General features: G+C 43.7%; 1 protein-coding gene across 4 annotated transcripts in view; it reads left to right on the top strand.

The window, feature by feature from the left end:
- CAB39 (calcium binding protein 39) overlaps positions 1-15,391 on the top strand; it is a 175,531-nt gene that overhangs the window by 139,110 nt on the left and 21,030 nt on the right. For all 4 annotated transcript variants that reach the window (XM_086944067.1, XM_086944065.1, XM_086944066.1 and 1 more), the window contains one exon: positions 12,445-12,588. In XM_086944067.1, the coding sequence (XP_086800193.1) occupies positions 12,445-12,588 (144 nt within the window). The remainder of the gene's footprint in view (positions 1-12,444; positions 12,589-15,391) is intronic.

A 15,391-nucleotide genomic window follows, 5' to 3' on the forward strand; every position in this document is an offset into this window, starting at 1 on the left:
GAGGATTGCACCACCAAAGAGGATGCCACCACCGGCATGGAACCTCAATTTAGTCCAAACAGAGCTGAGAAAGCTCCCTTTGAACCCATTCATAAGGCCACCCTACAAATGCTAACAATGAAAACCGCCTTCTTGGTGGTAATCACCTCGCTGCGCAGTGGAGCGAACTACAGGCGCTAACGCTACAAGAACCCTACATCCAAATATACAATGATAGGTTGGTAATGAAAACTGACCCTCACTTTATGCCAAAGGTGGTGTCAAGTTTCCACATAAACCAGACAGTACAAATACCAAGCTTCTTTCAGAAACCGACCCCAAGCGCAGAGAGGGCACTGCACACTCTGGACGCTAGAAGGGCAGTAATGCACTACATTGAAAGAACAAAGGAACACAGGAAGACAAAACAGTTCTTTGTGTCCTTCGCAAGCAGTTTCATGGGTAGACCAGTAACAAAGGGAACCGTTGCACGATGGATCGCACAAACTATACAATTCTGCCACAAACAGGCAGACCAAGTACTAGCAGAGGGGCCACGGGCCCATTCTACCAGGAAAAAAGGGGCAACGATAGCCTTCCTGGCTAACACACCCATTCAAGACATATGCCTGGCGACAACATGGGCTTCAGTGCACACGTTCACTAAGCACTACTGTGTGGATATACAAATGAACAAGGAAGCACAGTTAGGACAGAAAGTGCTTCAACACATATTCAACAACCAACGATTATCTTCCATCCAGCCGCCACAAACATAACAAACCGCTACAAAGTCTATGCACAGCATAGTGAATCCAGAAAGATTCACGCTGCAAAACGAATAGTTTCTTACCTGTCAGTGTAGTTTTGCAGCTTGAAGATCTTTCTGGATTCACTAGCGAACCCACCCACCTCCGCCAGAGAGATGAGGCTGGAGTAGCAGGTGGTAATACAAGGACAATACAGAAACAGACCCCTTTAAAGACAAAGCGGATAAATCTCTTACTGGAGAAGAAATACTGAACATTGCCAAAGGATTCGCAAACAGAACACAAAAACAAGAAAAAAGAATCTGAAGATGGCGCCCAAAGGTGGGAGCTTCCGCAGGAAGCGTGCCGAAGTGACAGGAAGTACACAAAAGGTGGGACATCGACGCCCACCTGGGCGACGAAAAAAAAAAAACAAAGAAAAGACTAAGATTCCGGACCCAACCACTAGACCGCGGAATAATGCACAGCATAGTGAATCCAGAAAGATCTTCAAGCTGCGAAACTACACCGACAGGTAAGAAACTATTCGTTAAATATTGGTTCATGAGTCACATTCTGAAAAAATCATTTATTGTGAAAATGTTCTTAATTTTTGCATATACTGTTTCTTTATAGTATAGCAAAGATTTGTCGTACCACATCGTACCATACCGCAAATGTCTTACCATCTCCCAATTCAGCGCATCAAATGTAGATGTAGACCTATAGACAATTCATGTACTAAACAATGGCGACAACCCCAAAAACTCCAAAACTAACAAAGTTGAAGAAAAAAATCACATTCATACTCAACTCTGCAATACTACATGCACTTTATGCACTAACCAGGTTGGTGTTTGTGCCAACATTCATTTCAATGAAGCTCAGATGTGGGCCACCTTCGGGCAGGAGAGATGGCATCAGCCATACAGGTCAAAGGGAGGTGTGAGGGCTGTCACAAGGGATGGAGAATGTATAAAACATTAAACAACGTAATAAAGAAACAAAGAGCAATATTCCATCGAAATGGGGGGGCTAATGCACACAGCATACATACACCAGCAACTGGAACTGAGATTATGTTAAGGAATGTGTCCCAGGGTGTAGAAAAGATGGACAGGAGAACCAGAAATCCGAATTTTACTAGGTTCCCAGCTATAATGTGTGACAAACTAAAGTTCTATTTGTCACCACTAAATGTGACACATCAGTACAGACCTGTTGTCATGCAGAGAGAGTACCTTTTCCTATTGAAAATAGGAAATCCTATTGAATAAAGAACTGGAATGAACCTACTAAGTTAGCAGTCTATGGAATGTTGTTCTTTGTTTCTTTATTATATTGTTTCATGTTCTTAGACATTCTCCATCCCTTGGGACAGCACCCGCCTCCCTTTGACCTGTATGACTGCTGCCATCTATCCTTCCCATCATTCAGTGCCCTGTAGAAGGTGGCCTACATCTGAGATTCATAGAAACACGCAAACACCAACCTGGATTCAAAACCAGGATCTATATTTAAAGAGAATATGTTGAATCTATAATTACATGAATGTCCTACAAATAAGTATGCCTATAATGCTTTGTGTAGGCTATGCTCCCACTTTAAAGAATCTTGGCTCCAACTCCTGTGCTGATGCCCCAAACTGAACAAAGAGCGTCAGCACATACCAGGAAGCTGTTTTTTGTTGCAGTAACCCAAACCCCCCCAACACACACACACACTCACTTTTTGCCAGATTTCTGAGGCACTTTCACTTGATGTGCCATGGGCCCCTGCCAATCAGTTTCCCATGGCCTGGTTCTTTCCCAAAACTGTACCTTTGTACCTCCAATTGGAACCTCTGACCACATGTAAGTTCCTTGTAAAAGGTACCATGGGGGCCTAGGGCACTGTGACCAGGGAAGGCCTCTGAGGGCTGCAGCCCATATTGTGCCACCCTTAGAGGTCCAGTACTTTAACACACACTGCCATTGCAGGCTATATGTTTTGGTGCAGAGAAAAGTGAAGAGTTGACATGGCACACATTCCTGTGTGCCATGTCTGCACCCCACTGCCTATGGTATAGGTAAGACACCCCTGTAGCTGGGTGCACTATACCACTGATGAGAGTACAGTTGCATAAGCACTGTACCCCTAGTGTAACTAAGTCCACTCTTAGACATTGTAAGTGCAGTCAAGCCATGAAGAGTATATGGGAGTTTGTCATTACGAACTCCACAGCACCATAATGGCTTTACTGACTTCTGGAAAGTTTGGTAGCAAACTTCTCTGCATAATAAACCCACACCGATGCCAGTGTGTGTTTTATTATACAGTGCTCTCAAATGGTATCTTAGAGATGAACCCTGAAAAACGACCAGCATCTGGTGGGTTCCCTGCACTAGATGGTAGGAGTATGCAAAACATGTGAATCTACAGCTGTACATGCCAAGAACAGATGCTTACTGGCTAAGTAACATTATCCTCTGGACCCCTGGGGCGGAAGCCATTCGCTCCCTGAAGCCAGAAGCAAAGCCTTTCCTGGGCAGATGTATTCACACCTCCCCCAGGCCAGGCAGAGCCATCTGTGGCAGGGGAGCTTCAAAGGCCATTCTGCCTTTGTAACAGGACCCCCAGCCTCTCCTGCTATCAGGAGCAGGCCCCATTGTTGTCCCCCCTCCTTTTCAGATGGATGAAAGGCAGGAAAAATTAGAACAGCCCAGAAGGTGTGCCTACCTCGCCCATCAGGTGGGGTGGCTAGGTGAAGCCCACTCTTCAGTGTTTGCCATCTTGCAGATGGCAGGCACTCTCCAATCAAGGTTAGGGATTGTGCCCACTCCTCTACGTGGGGTGAGCACACTAACCCGATTGGCTAGTGACCTAGAAACCCCTGAATTGCCCTCTAAATACAGTATTTTCGGGGCATCCCTGAACCAAGAAGACAGATTCCCGCAACCTACGAAGGAGGACGAAAGAAGATGTCCAGCAAAGGACTTTGCCCCAGCCCTACCGACTTATCTGCAGCTTCCGGATACCCTGCGCCAAAAGTCACTTTGTCCTGTAGCCAGCTGCCTCCAGAACCCCTGGGAGGACTGACTTCCTTCATAAAGACCGGATCTCCTGTGAACAGCAGCTCTGTTCAAAAGAAACTCTCAAGACCTAATCTGAGCCTGCTGAGGACAAAGAAACCCGTCGCCTGGACTCACCACTGCACCCAATGCCTACTGCCCAAGTCAGAGTGGTCACTGGTCCCAGCGAGGTCCCCCAGCGCTTCCGAGTCCACTGTGGGTTGACCCCTCCAGGACTCCCCGACGTTGCCTGCAGTCTCTGCACGGAGACCCCACCCCCCCCCCAACCGTGTCCCGCCCTTCTGTAACCATGAGTGGGTTGGTATGGTGAAATCTGACCTCAAAAGACACCCTTGCATCTAGCTGCCCTGCTCTCTGAAGAAGAGGACCTGAGGTGGGCCTATGTCCCTACACCCTCCAACTTCCCTGCCCAGATGTCGGTTCCACCAAAAAGTCTTCCTTGATGGAGCCTGCAGCCAAAATCCAAACTGGCAACTCCCATTGAAAACAGGGCACCCAATGCCAAAACAGCACCCGGCCGCGCCTGCGACGCTGTGGGTGTACCTTGTGTGCTAAACCGGAACCCGTTTTGCCCTGACCCTAAGTCCAGGAGCTTTGCTTTCACAACCTTGCCACCTGCTCATGAGCAGCCACCACCCAGAGGCCCCATATCCCTATTGGATAACATTGGGCCTCAGCACCCGGATGCTCTAGTGCCACTGAGGGTGCTTTGAGAGTGAATCCTCGACCTTTGGGGAACACTGGTTCTAACCCCAGAATAACCACTCCAAAACCTGGGAAAAACCTTTTAAGTGTGGAGTTGGTTTGTATAAAAACCTTGAACTGCAAAAGTACAAAATCTGCAAAGTAATCAAAAGTAATCTAAAAGTAATTCAACTGTAGTCAAAGTATTTACAAACCTGTAACCGCGTCCTATTCATTCAGCTTGCTTGTATTGTTCAACCTGCCTTGAAAAGTACCATTTACTCTTACCTGTGCCAGGCTTGCTTGGGTCTAGGAAATAAATATAACTAATTTGTGGCATCATTTCTTGCCTGAGTGTGCATTGCTTGCAGAGAGTCCAGAGCGCTGTGGCACCGGTCCTGCTTAGGCTCCCTAGATTCTGCTCTACTTCGGACCCCATCAGGTGACTCCACTGGCTGCCAGTGCAGAAAATGATCGAATTTAAAGCACTTTGCCTAGCGTTTAAAATTTTCAAGTTTTCCGCCCCTGAGATTATATAGAAATTGTTGACCCCTTACATTCCCAACGGCCAGCTTCGTTCGGCGGAGCAGCTGTTGGCTGTGGTCAACCGTGTGAAATGTGCTAGAGCCGGGGCGTGGTCCTTCTGCTTTCTGGCCGCGAGGCTGTGGAACTCCCTTCCTGCTCAGATCCGCCATTTGGATGATTTGATCCCCTTCCGTTAGGCCATTAAAACTTTTTTATTCCCTTGTTAATAGTGTCGCTGCCTCTAGCGCCGGGACGCCTCTTTGCTGGGGCAGCTGCACACTTTATAAAATTACCTAATAATAATAATACAATAAATGCTTAGCACTACCCTCTGGTAAAGCCTTACTGCTCGCCCGCACTACCACATATCTACTTTTGTCACTGCCTACCTTTGGGGTTCCACTGGACTCTGTGCACACTATACCTTACTTTGGTATAGTATATACAGAGCCAGCTTCCTACACTACTTCGCCCTATACTCCACTCAAAGTGAGTCAGGACTTGCAGGGAGGCTTTGTTCTTGTGCTTCACTGAATGCACAGCAAGGAATCTAGCCAGGCTAGGGAAACTCACACACTTAATCAGGACTACTTTCAATGAGGCTATACAAACTGAAGCTATTCCCCTGATAGGCTAACAATTATATATACCTAATAGCACGGTGCACCTTACTCCATGAAGGTGGTAGGTGGGTCTCCGTTAGGTTTTCAGGGGGAGCCCCTCCAGGGCGACCATCTTCTTTAATCCATAGTTCAACTTACTAAACCTGACTTTTATGGTTTAACACCCGTTTTGTCCCATAACACAAGTAAGTGCAATTAACTTCAAGAACTAGTACAAGCGAGCCAGGGGACTATCGCTGATCCAAGGACTGGTAATGGGGGTAATAGGAAACTGTTTTAAACATTCTTTTACTGTAATGATTTTAATCAATTAAACAGTCAATAGAATAATGATAATGAAAGTATGCCTAGAGCAAGATAGATATTTATCATGTTTATTTGGACAAGTTAATCGTTCTAAGTCTAATGCAGGACACCTTGATCATCTCAAACCATCATTTGATGGGTTATGTTGAATGCGATAGAGTGCATGTAGTATGGCGGACGCGAGTATGGATGTGATTCTTTTTAAACTTTAGTGGAGTATTGGGGTTCCTGTCACTATTGTTCAGTGTACAAATTGTCTGTAGGTCTACAGCTCCCTTTGATGTACTGAATTGAAAGATGCCAAGACATTCACAATATGGAATATATTTTGGTACGTCAAATCTTTGGTAAGCTCTTAAAAAAAAAAAAAACAGTATATGCAAAATTTTTGAACAGTTTCACAAATTATTTTTTGTAAATGTCTGACTCATGAACCTATGTTTATCAAATAAGTAAGCAGAGTTATCCCCCGTAGACTGGTTTCAAGTTTCAAGTTTAGTTTATTATGTTTTGGCTCTCAACTGAGGGCCACATAAAACACATACAATTATGCAATGATAGATTACAAAGAAAAACATAGATTACAGAGTTAATAGAGCTTCAACATATTCACTAGTTAAGCAGTACTCTAGCTCCTCTCCATGAAACAATTAATAAATATCTAAAAACCCCCTGAATAAATTAAAAATTCTAAAACAGAACATTTCATTTGGCGGACAGTAAAGTGCATGGAAAAAAGTTACAACATTTAAAATTCCCAGTTGCAAACAAATTGGTTTTAGCCACTTAGCACGCAAAGGGCGCAATGCCGGACAAATAAACAAAACATGATTACGATCCTGTATGGCATTACTGCAAAGATTGCATATCGGGGAAACACCATACCATTTCGCAATAAGGTGATTAAGAGGGAGCAAGTCCTGTCTTAAAAGGTACCACAATCTACGGACTCTGTGGGGAATATTCCATGTAAGATATTGTTGGGTCATTTTTGGTGTATGAGTACTCAACAATAATTGCCTTTCTTTATTCCCTTGTTTGGCAATCATATCCAACTTGAAACTGAGCTCCCATGAGGCAGATTTTAATTTGGACTTTAGTTCAGCAGGAGTAAGTGAAAATAATGAGCTTTCATCCAGCTCTAACAAAACTACAGCTTTTCTAAAGTTCTTAACCAACATAGAGAACTCATTAAAGTGGCCCAGAAGTTCTTTTTTAATTGCTTCCCGTAAGGTACCTGGGTTACTTCTCGATAAACAGGCCACCCATCCAGACTGGTTATACCAAAGTAATTTGTGTGGAGCTGGCAATGAAGTGTTTTTAGGTCTCGACTATTCTATCGCACGTAAGTAATAAATAGACGAGAGTATTGAGGGAAAACCAAGCTCTGAAACCACCAGGCGGAGTACGTCGAGTGCATGTGCCCGTGCACGCGCTTGCCGTTTGCTCCCCCGAGCCGCCTCGCATCATCACATTAATCAGCCCTCCTCCAAAGACTTGTTTACAGTGCTGCCAGCCTATCGCGTGCCCGCCGCATCAGACTTCAAGGAAAGGCTGCCGCTCCCCCGCCCGCCGCATGAGTCGTCAAAGGAATGCTCCCTGCCCCCCGCCACAGCAATGCTTTTTTCACTGCCGGTTTCACTGCCCCTCACTCACACCCCATCCCCATATGCTCCTTTCCTCCATCCCTCCCACTCGCTGGCACCCCCACCAGGCTCTCAATGCTTGTTGATTTTGTAGGTTACCACTGGCGTAAACATGGGGATTACAAGTACAAATCTTTACTTAAAGCACAGTGGTGTGCGCCTTTAAAGATCACCTTTAATAATGTTGCTGCGCGTGCCTACACGTTAAGGAGCTACTATTAAATCGCCGGGGGCTGTGGGGCTCCTCCTTTCACCCAGTGACCTGCTCTGGCTTTCAGCACGGCCCATGATGAAGCTACTGTTTATTCATCTGGGGCTGTGGGGCTTCTCCTTTCACCCAGTGACCTGCTCCTAATTAGCAACAATGCCGGGCGCATTTGTTTGTTTTTTCGCATACTAAATAATGTTGCTGCGCGCGCCTACATGTTACATAATGTGTACAATAATATTGATGTGTACTACATTACCTTGAGATATTTTGGTATCTCGCATCTTTGATAGCATACTAAACAATTAACCCGCGCCGCGACTCGCACCTGAAACCACACCAGTTGGAAAGTCTAGCCGGAAGCCCAAAGTCGACCGTAAGCAGAGGCAGGCCACGGAATTGCTGCTCTCGCTGCCTATCCTGGAGTGAGGTATAATCTAAAAGTTGATAATGCTGCCTAATAAAAATATACTTTTACACTGCTTAGCGTACCGCACGTTCATGATTACATTTATTCTGAACAGACTGCCACACTGCAGTCTCTCCTCACTGTACTACTTAGTTTTTAGCGTTGTTCAGACGCTCTAACCCCTGGGGTGATGGGTGAGCCACTTCGGTGTTGGTCGGACCTGCTTGAAAACAACTACTCGCTCCGAGCACAGGTGTCCTTGCTAATATTTTTGATACTTCCCTCGTCTTCATTGCTTGATTTTGCTCACAAAAAAGTGTTACTTGTAGTCATTGGAATATCACACATAATTACACTGAAATTAGGAAAATGTGACAATGGCAATCTGAAACCTTGGCAGCTGTGAGTCACTAGTGATTGCACCTGAGTATTTGAGTTACGTACTTGCTTTTTAGAGGCGGCGTGCAATCAGCAGCTGCCTGCAGTCAGTGAGCGCCAGGCCCGGAGTTAAAGAACTGTAGGTAGAAGTTGTGGCAAAGCTGCAGGAGAGGCTACCAGCTGCGGGCAGTGACCAAGTGTGACTGTGTGAAGTATGGCTGTACAGTGTACTGCTCCAGGGCATGTTGTGCCACATTGTTTTATATGAAAATACATTCTTACCGCATTCTGATTAATGCAAAGTGATGCAGCAAAAAACTGTGAGGAATTAACACCACCTCAAGTGCTGGTGTTCCCTCAGTCGGAGGTCGCCAACATTAGTGCCTTTAATTAGTTGTTTGCTGGACACAGTGCGTGCTTAGCTGAATTTTGCTGCTACTTTAATCATACTTTTTTGTTACTCTGGACCTAGTTAGGCCACCCTTGAACCATTATTTGCCCTAATATACTCTATAACCCCTGGTTCACTTAATGGGGTACCCTTGTTTCCCATGCTACCTTAATCATGGCAACAGATGTCCAGGTCTCTGTTGTGACTGGCGCTGACTGATGCATGTGCGCTCTGCTCAGCTGACAGCTCGGTTGAGACAGAACTGCACCCTGCAGGATGGCACTCTTGACCTCCAGTCCTACAGCGTAGGCACTGTCACTTAGAGACTTCTGGTCAGTGCAGGTTGAGTGGCAGCAAGATGTTTTGATTTCAAATTCCTGTCACGAGAAATAACGGATTCTGCTCACAGTATCAAAAAATTAAACAAACTCCATGACCACCTCCATACTGCTCCCCTCTATCTATCGCCCTACTCTATCGATCGCCCTACTCTATCGATCGCCCTACTCTATCGATCGCCCTACTCTATCGATCGCCCTCACCCTATCGATCGCCCTCACCCTATCGATCGCCCTCACCCTATCGATCGCCCTCACCCTATCGATCGCCCTCACCCTATCGATCGCCCTCACCATATCGATCGCCCTCACCATATCGATCGAACACCCTCACTCTATCTATTGAGCTATCTATCGCCTTCACTCTATCTATCGCCATCCCTCTATCTATCGCATCATCACCAGAGCATCACTCAGGGGCACCACAACAGCACTATGCGCTACCACAGCATCACTGAACACCACAGCATCACTCGTCACCACCATAACAGCACTCGTCGCCACCACAAAATCACTCCGCGCCACCACAGCATCAATCTGTGCAACCATTCAACAACTGGTTCAAATATGTTCTCTCAATGTTTCAAGCTTTATTACAAATGTCACAAAAAGATGTTAATATTTCACTTCTGTTCTTGGATTTTCATCACAATAAAATACACTGAACATAATTTTCACAAAAGTTATTTACAAATGTTTAAGCTATTGCCATTATAAATTACAATAACTTTTTTTTAAGTATTAATTATTAAAAAATAAAATAAATGCCATTGTTATTTGTAATATCAATACATCGAAGTCACGTAAATACAACACATATTGGATTACAAATGCTGTAGGTGTCACATTTGCGAAAGTTAAAATTATTGGCATTTTAAATGACAAAGCTATTTTCAAAACCAACACATAAATACAAAATTTGATATTTACAATACCAGTAGCTCAAACTTTCCTAATGCGAGACCTTTTGCGTTGCAAATGCTTGTTTTATATTGTTCCTTCCATTTGCTTTGCCTTCTCCGTATTTTGTTAAAGGGGCCCTCTTCTGTCGAGTAGATCGGCAGAGTGCTAACATAACCAGCCCACTGGGACCTCCTGACAGAGAGGGGGCCAGCTGTTCCGCCCAGAACTGAAAACCTCAGCCTAGCAGTGTGGCTCCTAAAGAAATTTGTTATCTAGGATTACCTCAGAGGACTATGGAAACTCTAAAAGAATCCAAAAGAGCAACCACAAGGAAATGTTACACAGAAAAATAGAATTAAGTGGTGCAATACCAATAAGTACAAAACGAGTGGAGCAGGAAGCGGCCATCTTGAGGTGCCTTACATACCTTGTAGATGAGGGACTTTCTTATACGAAGCTTAAGGTATACTTCTGAACTACAATGTTATAATCAATAGAGGTCACAGGAAGCTTCTTCAGCACACCAGTGAGCAAAAGTTTTCTCTTAGGGCTAAAAGAATAGCTCCAACAAGCACCGCACCATCACCTTTGTGGAGCTTAAAACTGTTACTTGCACAACTAATGAAACCACCATTTGAACCCATGCACAGAACTGCAATTAAATCCCTGGAATTCTATACGTAACACTAAAATCTGATTTTCTCATAGCCATCACATCCGCATGAAGTGTATGCTAGCTTCAAGCTCCAACCGCACAATATTCTTATTTGCAAATGCATAAGGACACAAATGTTGATGAGACCCAATCCAAAATGTCTGCCAAAAGTTATCTCACACCTCCATGTAAACCAAGGTATTCAGCTACTGCTTTTTGTTTTCAAAAGGCAGAAACACATAAAGAATTACCACTACTTATGCTAGATGTTAGGAAGGCAGTGATTTACTCCTTAAATGAAACAAAGCATTGCAGGAAGGGAACCCTTTATTTGTCTCCTTTGCTAAATGTTAGGAAGGCAGTTATATACTACTTAAAGGAAAGAAAGCAATCCAGAAAAGGAAACCCTTTATTTGTCTCCTTTGCAGCAGCTACCAAAGGTTCGCCTGTATAAAGAACTATCTTCAGATTAATATTCTAAACAATACAGACATGCTATAGAAAGCAGTAGTACTACAAGAGCAACCAAGAGCACACTCAACATTGAAAAAGGATCAGCACTGGCCTTCATCACCAATGTTTCTTTCAAGGGCATTTGTATGGCTGCCATATAGTCATCTGTACACATGTTTACAAAACACTACTTGTAGATATTGAAGCCAATAAAGTCGCGAAAGTGGAACAGCCAGTTCTTAAACATTTATTCGAAAACACAAACGTTCAACCCTTCAAAAATACAGGGAACAACGCTACGTAATCTATTCAAAGCATGTGCATCCAGAAAAGATTCACAGTGCAAAATTAAATGCTTGCTTACCGGTAGGTGGAGTTTTGCAGCTTCAAGAATTTTCTGGGTTCCACTGATGCACAAAATTTCTTGGTGGGCAAAAGAGTATTAGGTATCTCAAATAGAGGCGCAAAGATCTAATTACTGGTAAGCCAAACAAAACTAAATAAGTCGCTGTGAGGTAAAAAAAGAATCTTAAGATGGGAGTTGCATGCAGTGGCTTCCGATGTGTACATCCTATATCATTAGAAGATGGACATGGGCAGCAAATTGTGAACAGCTCCCACACAAAAAAGACTACTCCTGAACCATCCACTAGATGGCAGAATAAAATACAGAATGTGAATCCAGAAAAGTGTTCAAGCTGCGAAGCTAAACATATAGGTAAGTAACCATTTTGTTCCCACGCTCTCCCACTCCTCTCTTAAAAGATAACTCCAAAAAATGTTATAATTGAAAGAGTAAACCTCACTTAGCTTAATAGAAATTAGTATTTTGGTTATCTTGCTGTATAGTGTTCCATAAAATTGGTCTAGTGTTCTCTCTGGAGGCCTGTCCCTCAAGATAATTAAGCCTTGATCGAAAGTTTAGGGGGACACGGTTTTCAAGTACATTATTCTTTACTATTATCAGGTATACAATGTTTTTGCAGTTTGTTGAGATTGAAAACTAATCATAGTTTTATGGCATGAAAGGCTTTCTAGTGGTTTTGAAGCATTGACTGTTAGATCTTTTTGCACATTCAAAGAATATAGGTAATTCGAGAAACTTCTATCCTATTTTGTCTTTTAGCTACTTGGTGAACTACTGCTAGATCGACACAACTTCACAATTATGACAAAATACATTAGTAAACCTGAAAATCTAAAACTAATGATGAATCTTCTACGGGACAAGAGTCGGAATATTCAGTTTGAGGCATTTCATGTCTTTAAGGTACTGGAAGCCTACTTCTTTTTCACCAATGTGCATAGATTTGTTTGACCTGATGGAACAACCACCTTTTTTAACTTGTTTTTTTAAGTATTTTATTTCTTGAGGTAAGAGACCATAATGGCTTGATAATATAGAATAATACATTTTTAAACTGCCAATTGTAACACAGTTGGATACTGTCTGCTTACAACTTTCTTATGAAGGGCTTGCCACTGACCGTGTTACTCATTGTGTATGTTTTTGCAGTTTTATCCGCCAAGGCTATATGCTTATGTCTCAGTTATTATAGATAAAAACTTTTTCCAACCGTCTTGCTTGTTTAATTACCTAAAACTATTTATATGTGGACTAATCTGTAAAGCCATCTGTTTCTTTTTCAAGCCAATTCCAGTGAAATATCATTTTAATGCATTGTGCTGTTATTTTGAATCTGTCTAGATGAAAACTGAACTTTGTGTTACAAATTATGCAATCTCACATCTTAATTCCCATCAGAGTTATAATACAGGCTCAAGTTCCCAGAGTCGGTCTCATGCAGGTCTTTTGGGTCAGCTTGGTTTTTGTGCTCATCTTCACAATATTTAGGTCCATCTTTGTCATGCACAGTCCAGCTCCTCAACAGGCAGGTAGTCTTCCTTCTTTTCTCGGGTATGGAAAGAAGAATACTCTGCAGGCTTTTCGTCTCCTAGGTCCGCTCTGAAGGGAGGATAGCAGTTGAGCTTAGACTTTATGCTCTGTTTATAGTTTTCTTTCTTTCACTGGTCTACAGACCACCTCATTTTGCGTTAGTGACTGTGAACAAAGCATCATTGAGGGGTTTAGTACTTGGACACTTCTGGTGTTTTAGAACGAATCAATCCGAGGGTGTGCAACACTCAAAAGTTTTTGGCTCCTTCCATCTGAATAATTTTCTTACTGGTGTACTGAGGCCTTTACACAACTCGGGTGCAAAGCCTATTAGCCTCCTTCTTGAGGCCAATTCTGCTCCTGCTTCCAGTGTAACCGGAAATGGGGGATGAATGACTTTCACCCAGGTAGTAAAAATATACACTTGAACACTGGGAATGGGCTGTGTCGTTCCCACCACATCCACCCCCACTCACTAGTTAAAAAGGTTGGTGGTGACTCAGAAGTGACCCCAATACTCATAAATCCATTCAGAGATGAGACATTCCCATTCATACTAGAAATTATGTCCCAGCCATGATGGAAACATATGTGAGCTAGACTGACCTTTTGCAGGGGAGAGCAGTTAACTGTCATCCTCCCAAGGTAAGACTAGACTCTCACTTACTCCGTTGCTAGCCACTGCATGGCTTTTGTTAGAGTAGGACAGAAGCCCTTCTCAGAATGTTGGGTACCCATTGCCCCCGCCCTCCCCAAACACACACATACACATACACAGACATCAAAGCCCACGTTTGTTGTGTCCAAAGACAGAAAACACGAGCCAACTCCAGTGGGTTTCAAATGTGGTTTTGTGCAATGGTAGAAAATCATAGGATTGTCCACAAAGCATGCAAAGGCAAGAGCACAACTTGACCAAAGTCATACAGAAATCTCTCCTCAGAACACATTTAATGACCAAACCAGATTCTGGTGGTGGCAGCAGGTTTGTAATTAGGGGATGGGTCTTTTCTCTGTCTCCCAGTTAAGATTGAATACCACCTTTCCCATGTAAAAGAGAAGTTAATTTATGCTCAGTAGTGGCTGCATCTGTATTATTGTGGTGTGTGTGTGTGTGTGTGTTTTTGTATACAAATAGGTAAGTGAGTGCTGGGGTTCATGAGACTCCATGTGCTTGTGTAGGATGCACAAAATCGAGATCTCTATTATGCGAGAAATGGTGCTATCCATCTCATACACCCTAGCCTGCATGCACACCCCTGTCCCCATAGCTAAAGACTGAGTTATTGTTGGGGTAAGTACAGTCTCCATCCCAATTCCCTATATTTACAGTAGGTTTCCTCTGGCACTGGAGATTCCAGACAGTGGAGAATACACATCACACTTGAGCCAGCTCAAAACCCATATTATGGAGAGAGGGTCTGACGATGGGGAAAAAGGCTTGATACTTTGGGAAGTTGTAGTATATCTTCTGGTTTGCCATTCTCCCTTAAGGCTGAGCTGAAGTCTGGAAAGCTGGCTAAAGTGCCCTGCTGCTTGACTGGAAGAATATGCGAGACACTCATACCTGCTAGAGGACCTGGTCAGCACCTACCAGAATTAACTTGATCCCCAGGAAGGCTGCTCAAGAACTCACTAACTGAAAGGACAGTCATGAAACAATATGTGCCTAGAAGCCAGTTGCCCAGTAAGAAGGACCATCAACTCAGTCATTTGCTTTCAAAACTGAGAAAGGTGAGCCTGGATCGTACCTGAGCAGCATCCCTTTCCCATGTTTGACCTGCACCTACCGTTCTCCGTCCCAGAAGAACAAGGAGACTGGATTACTTGGGACTCCCTGTGTAATGTCTGGTTGCTGAATGTTTTTGAATTTGAAACCATTTTTGGAACACTTGCACTGTGGCATATATTGTTGGTGTCCCATTTACCTCCATTCTGATGAGTAGCCAGTGACGACTGATACCACTGTCACTTTGTGCGAGTTCATGCGATTGACCCATCACAGGAAATGTCTACTGTTACCCCTAGACAGAGACTTGTATAGGAAAGCCAATGGAACTGTTTGTGTCACAAAAAAGTGTCCCCATTACTAGCCAGCTTGTCCGGTTTTTAATGTCTCACTCTGCCCCCTCTTTTAATCTAAGGCTAAATCTAAGTCTATATTTAGGGTGGACAT

This window comes from Lissotriton vulgaris, chromosome 11 (genome assembly GCF_964263255.1).
Source record: "Lissotriton vulgaris chromosome 11, aLisVul1.2, whole genome shotgun sequence".
In the NCBI taxonomy this organism is placed as follows: Eukaryota; Metazoa; Chordata; class Amphibia; order Caudata; family Salamandridae; genus Lissotriton; species Lissotriton vulgaris.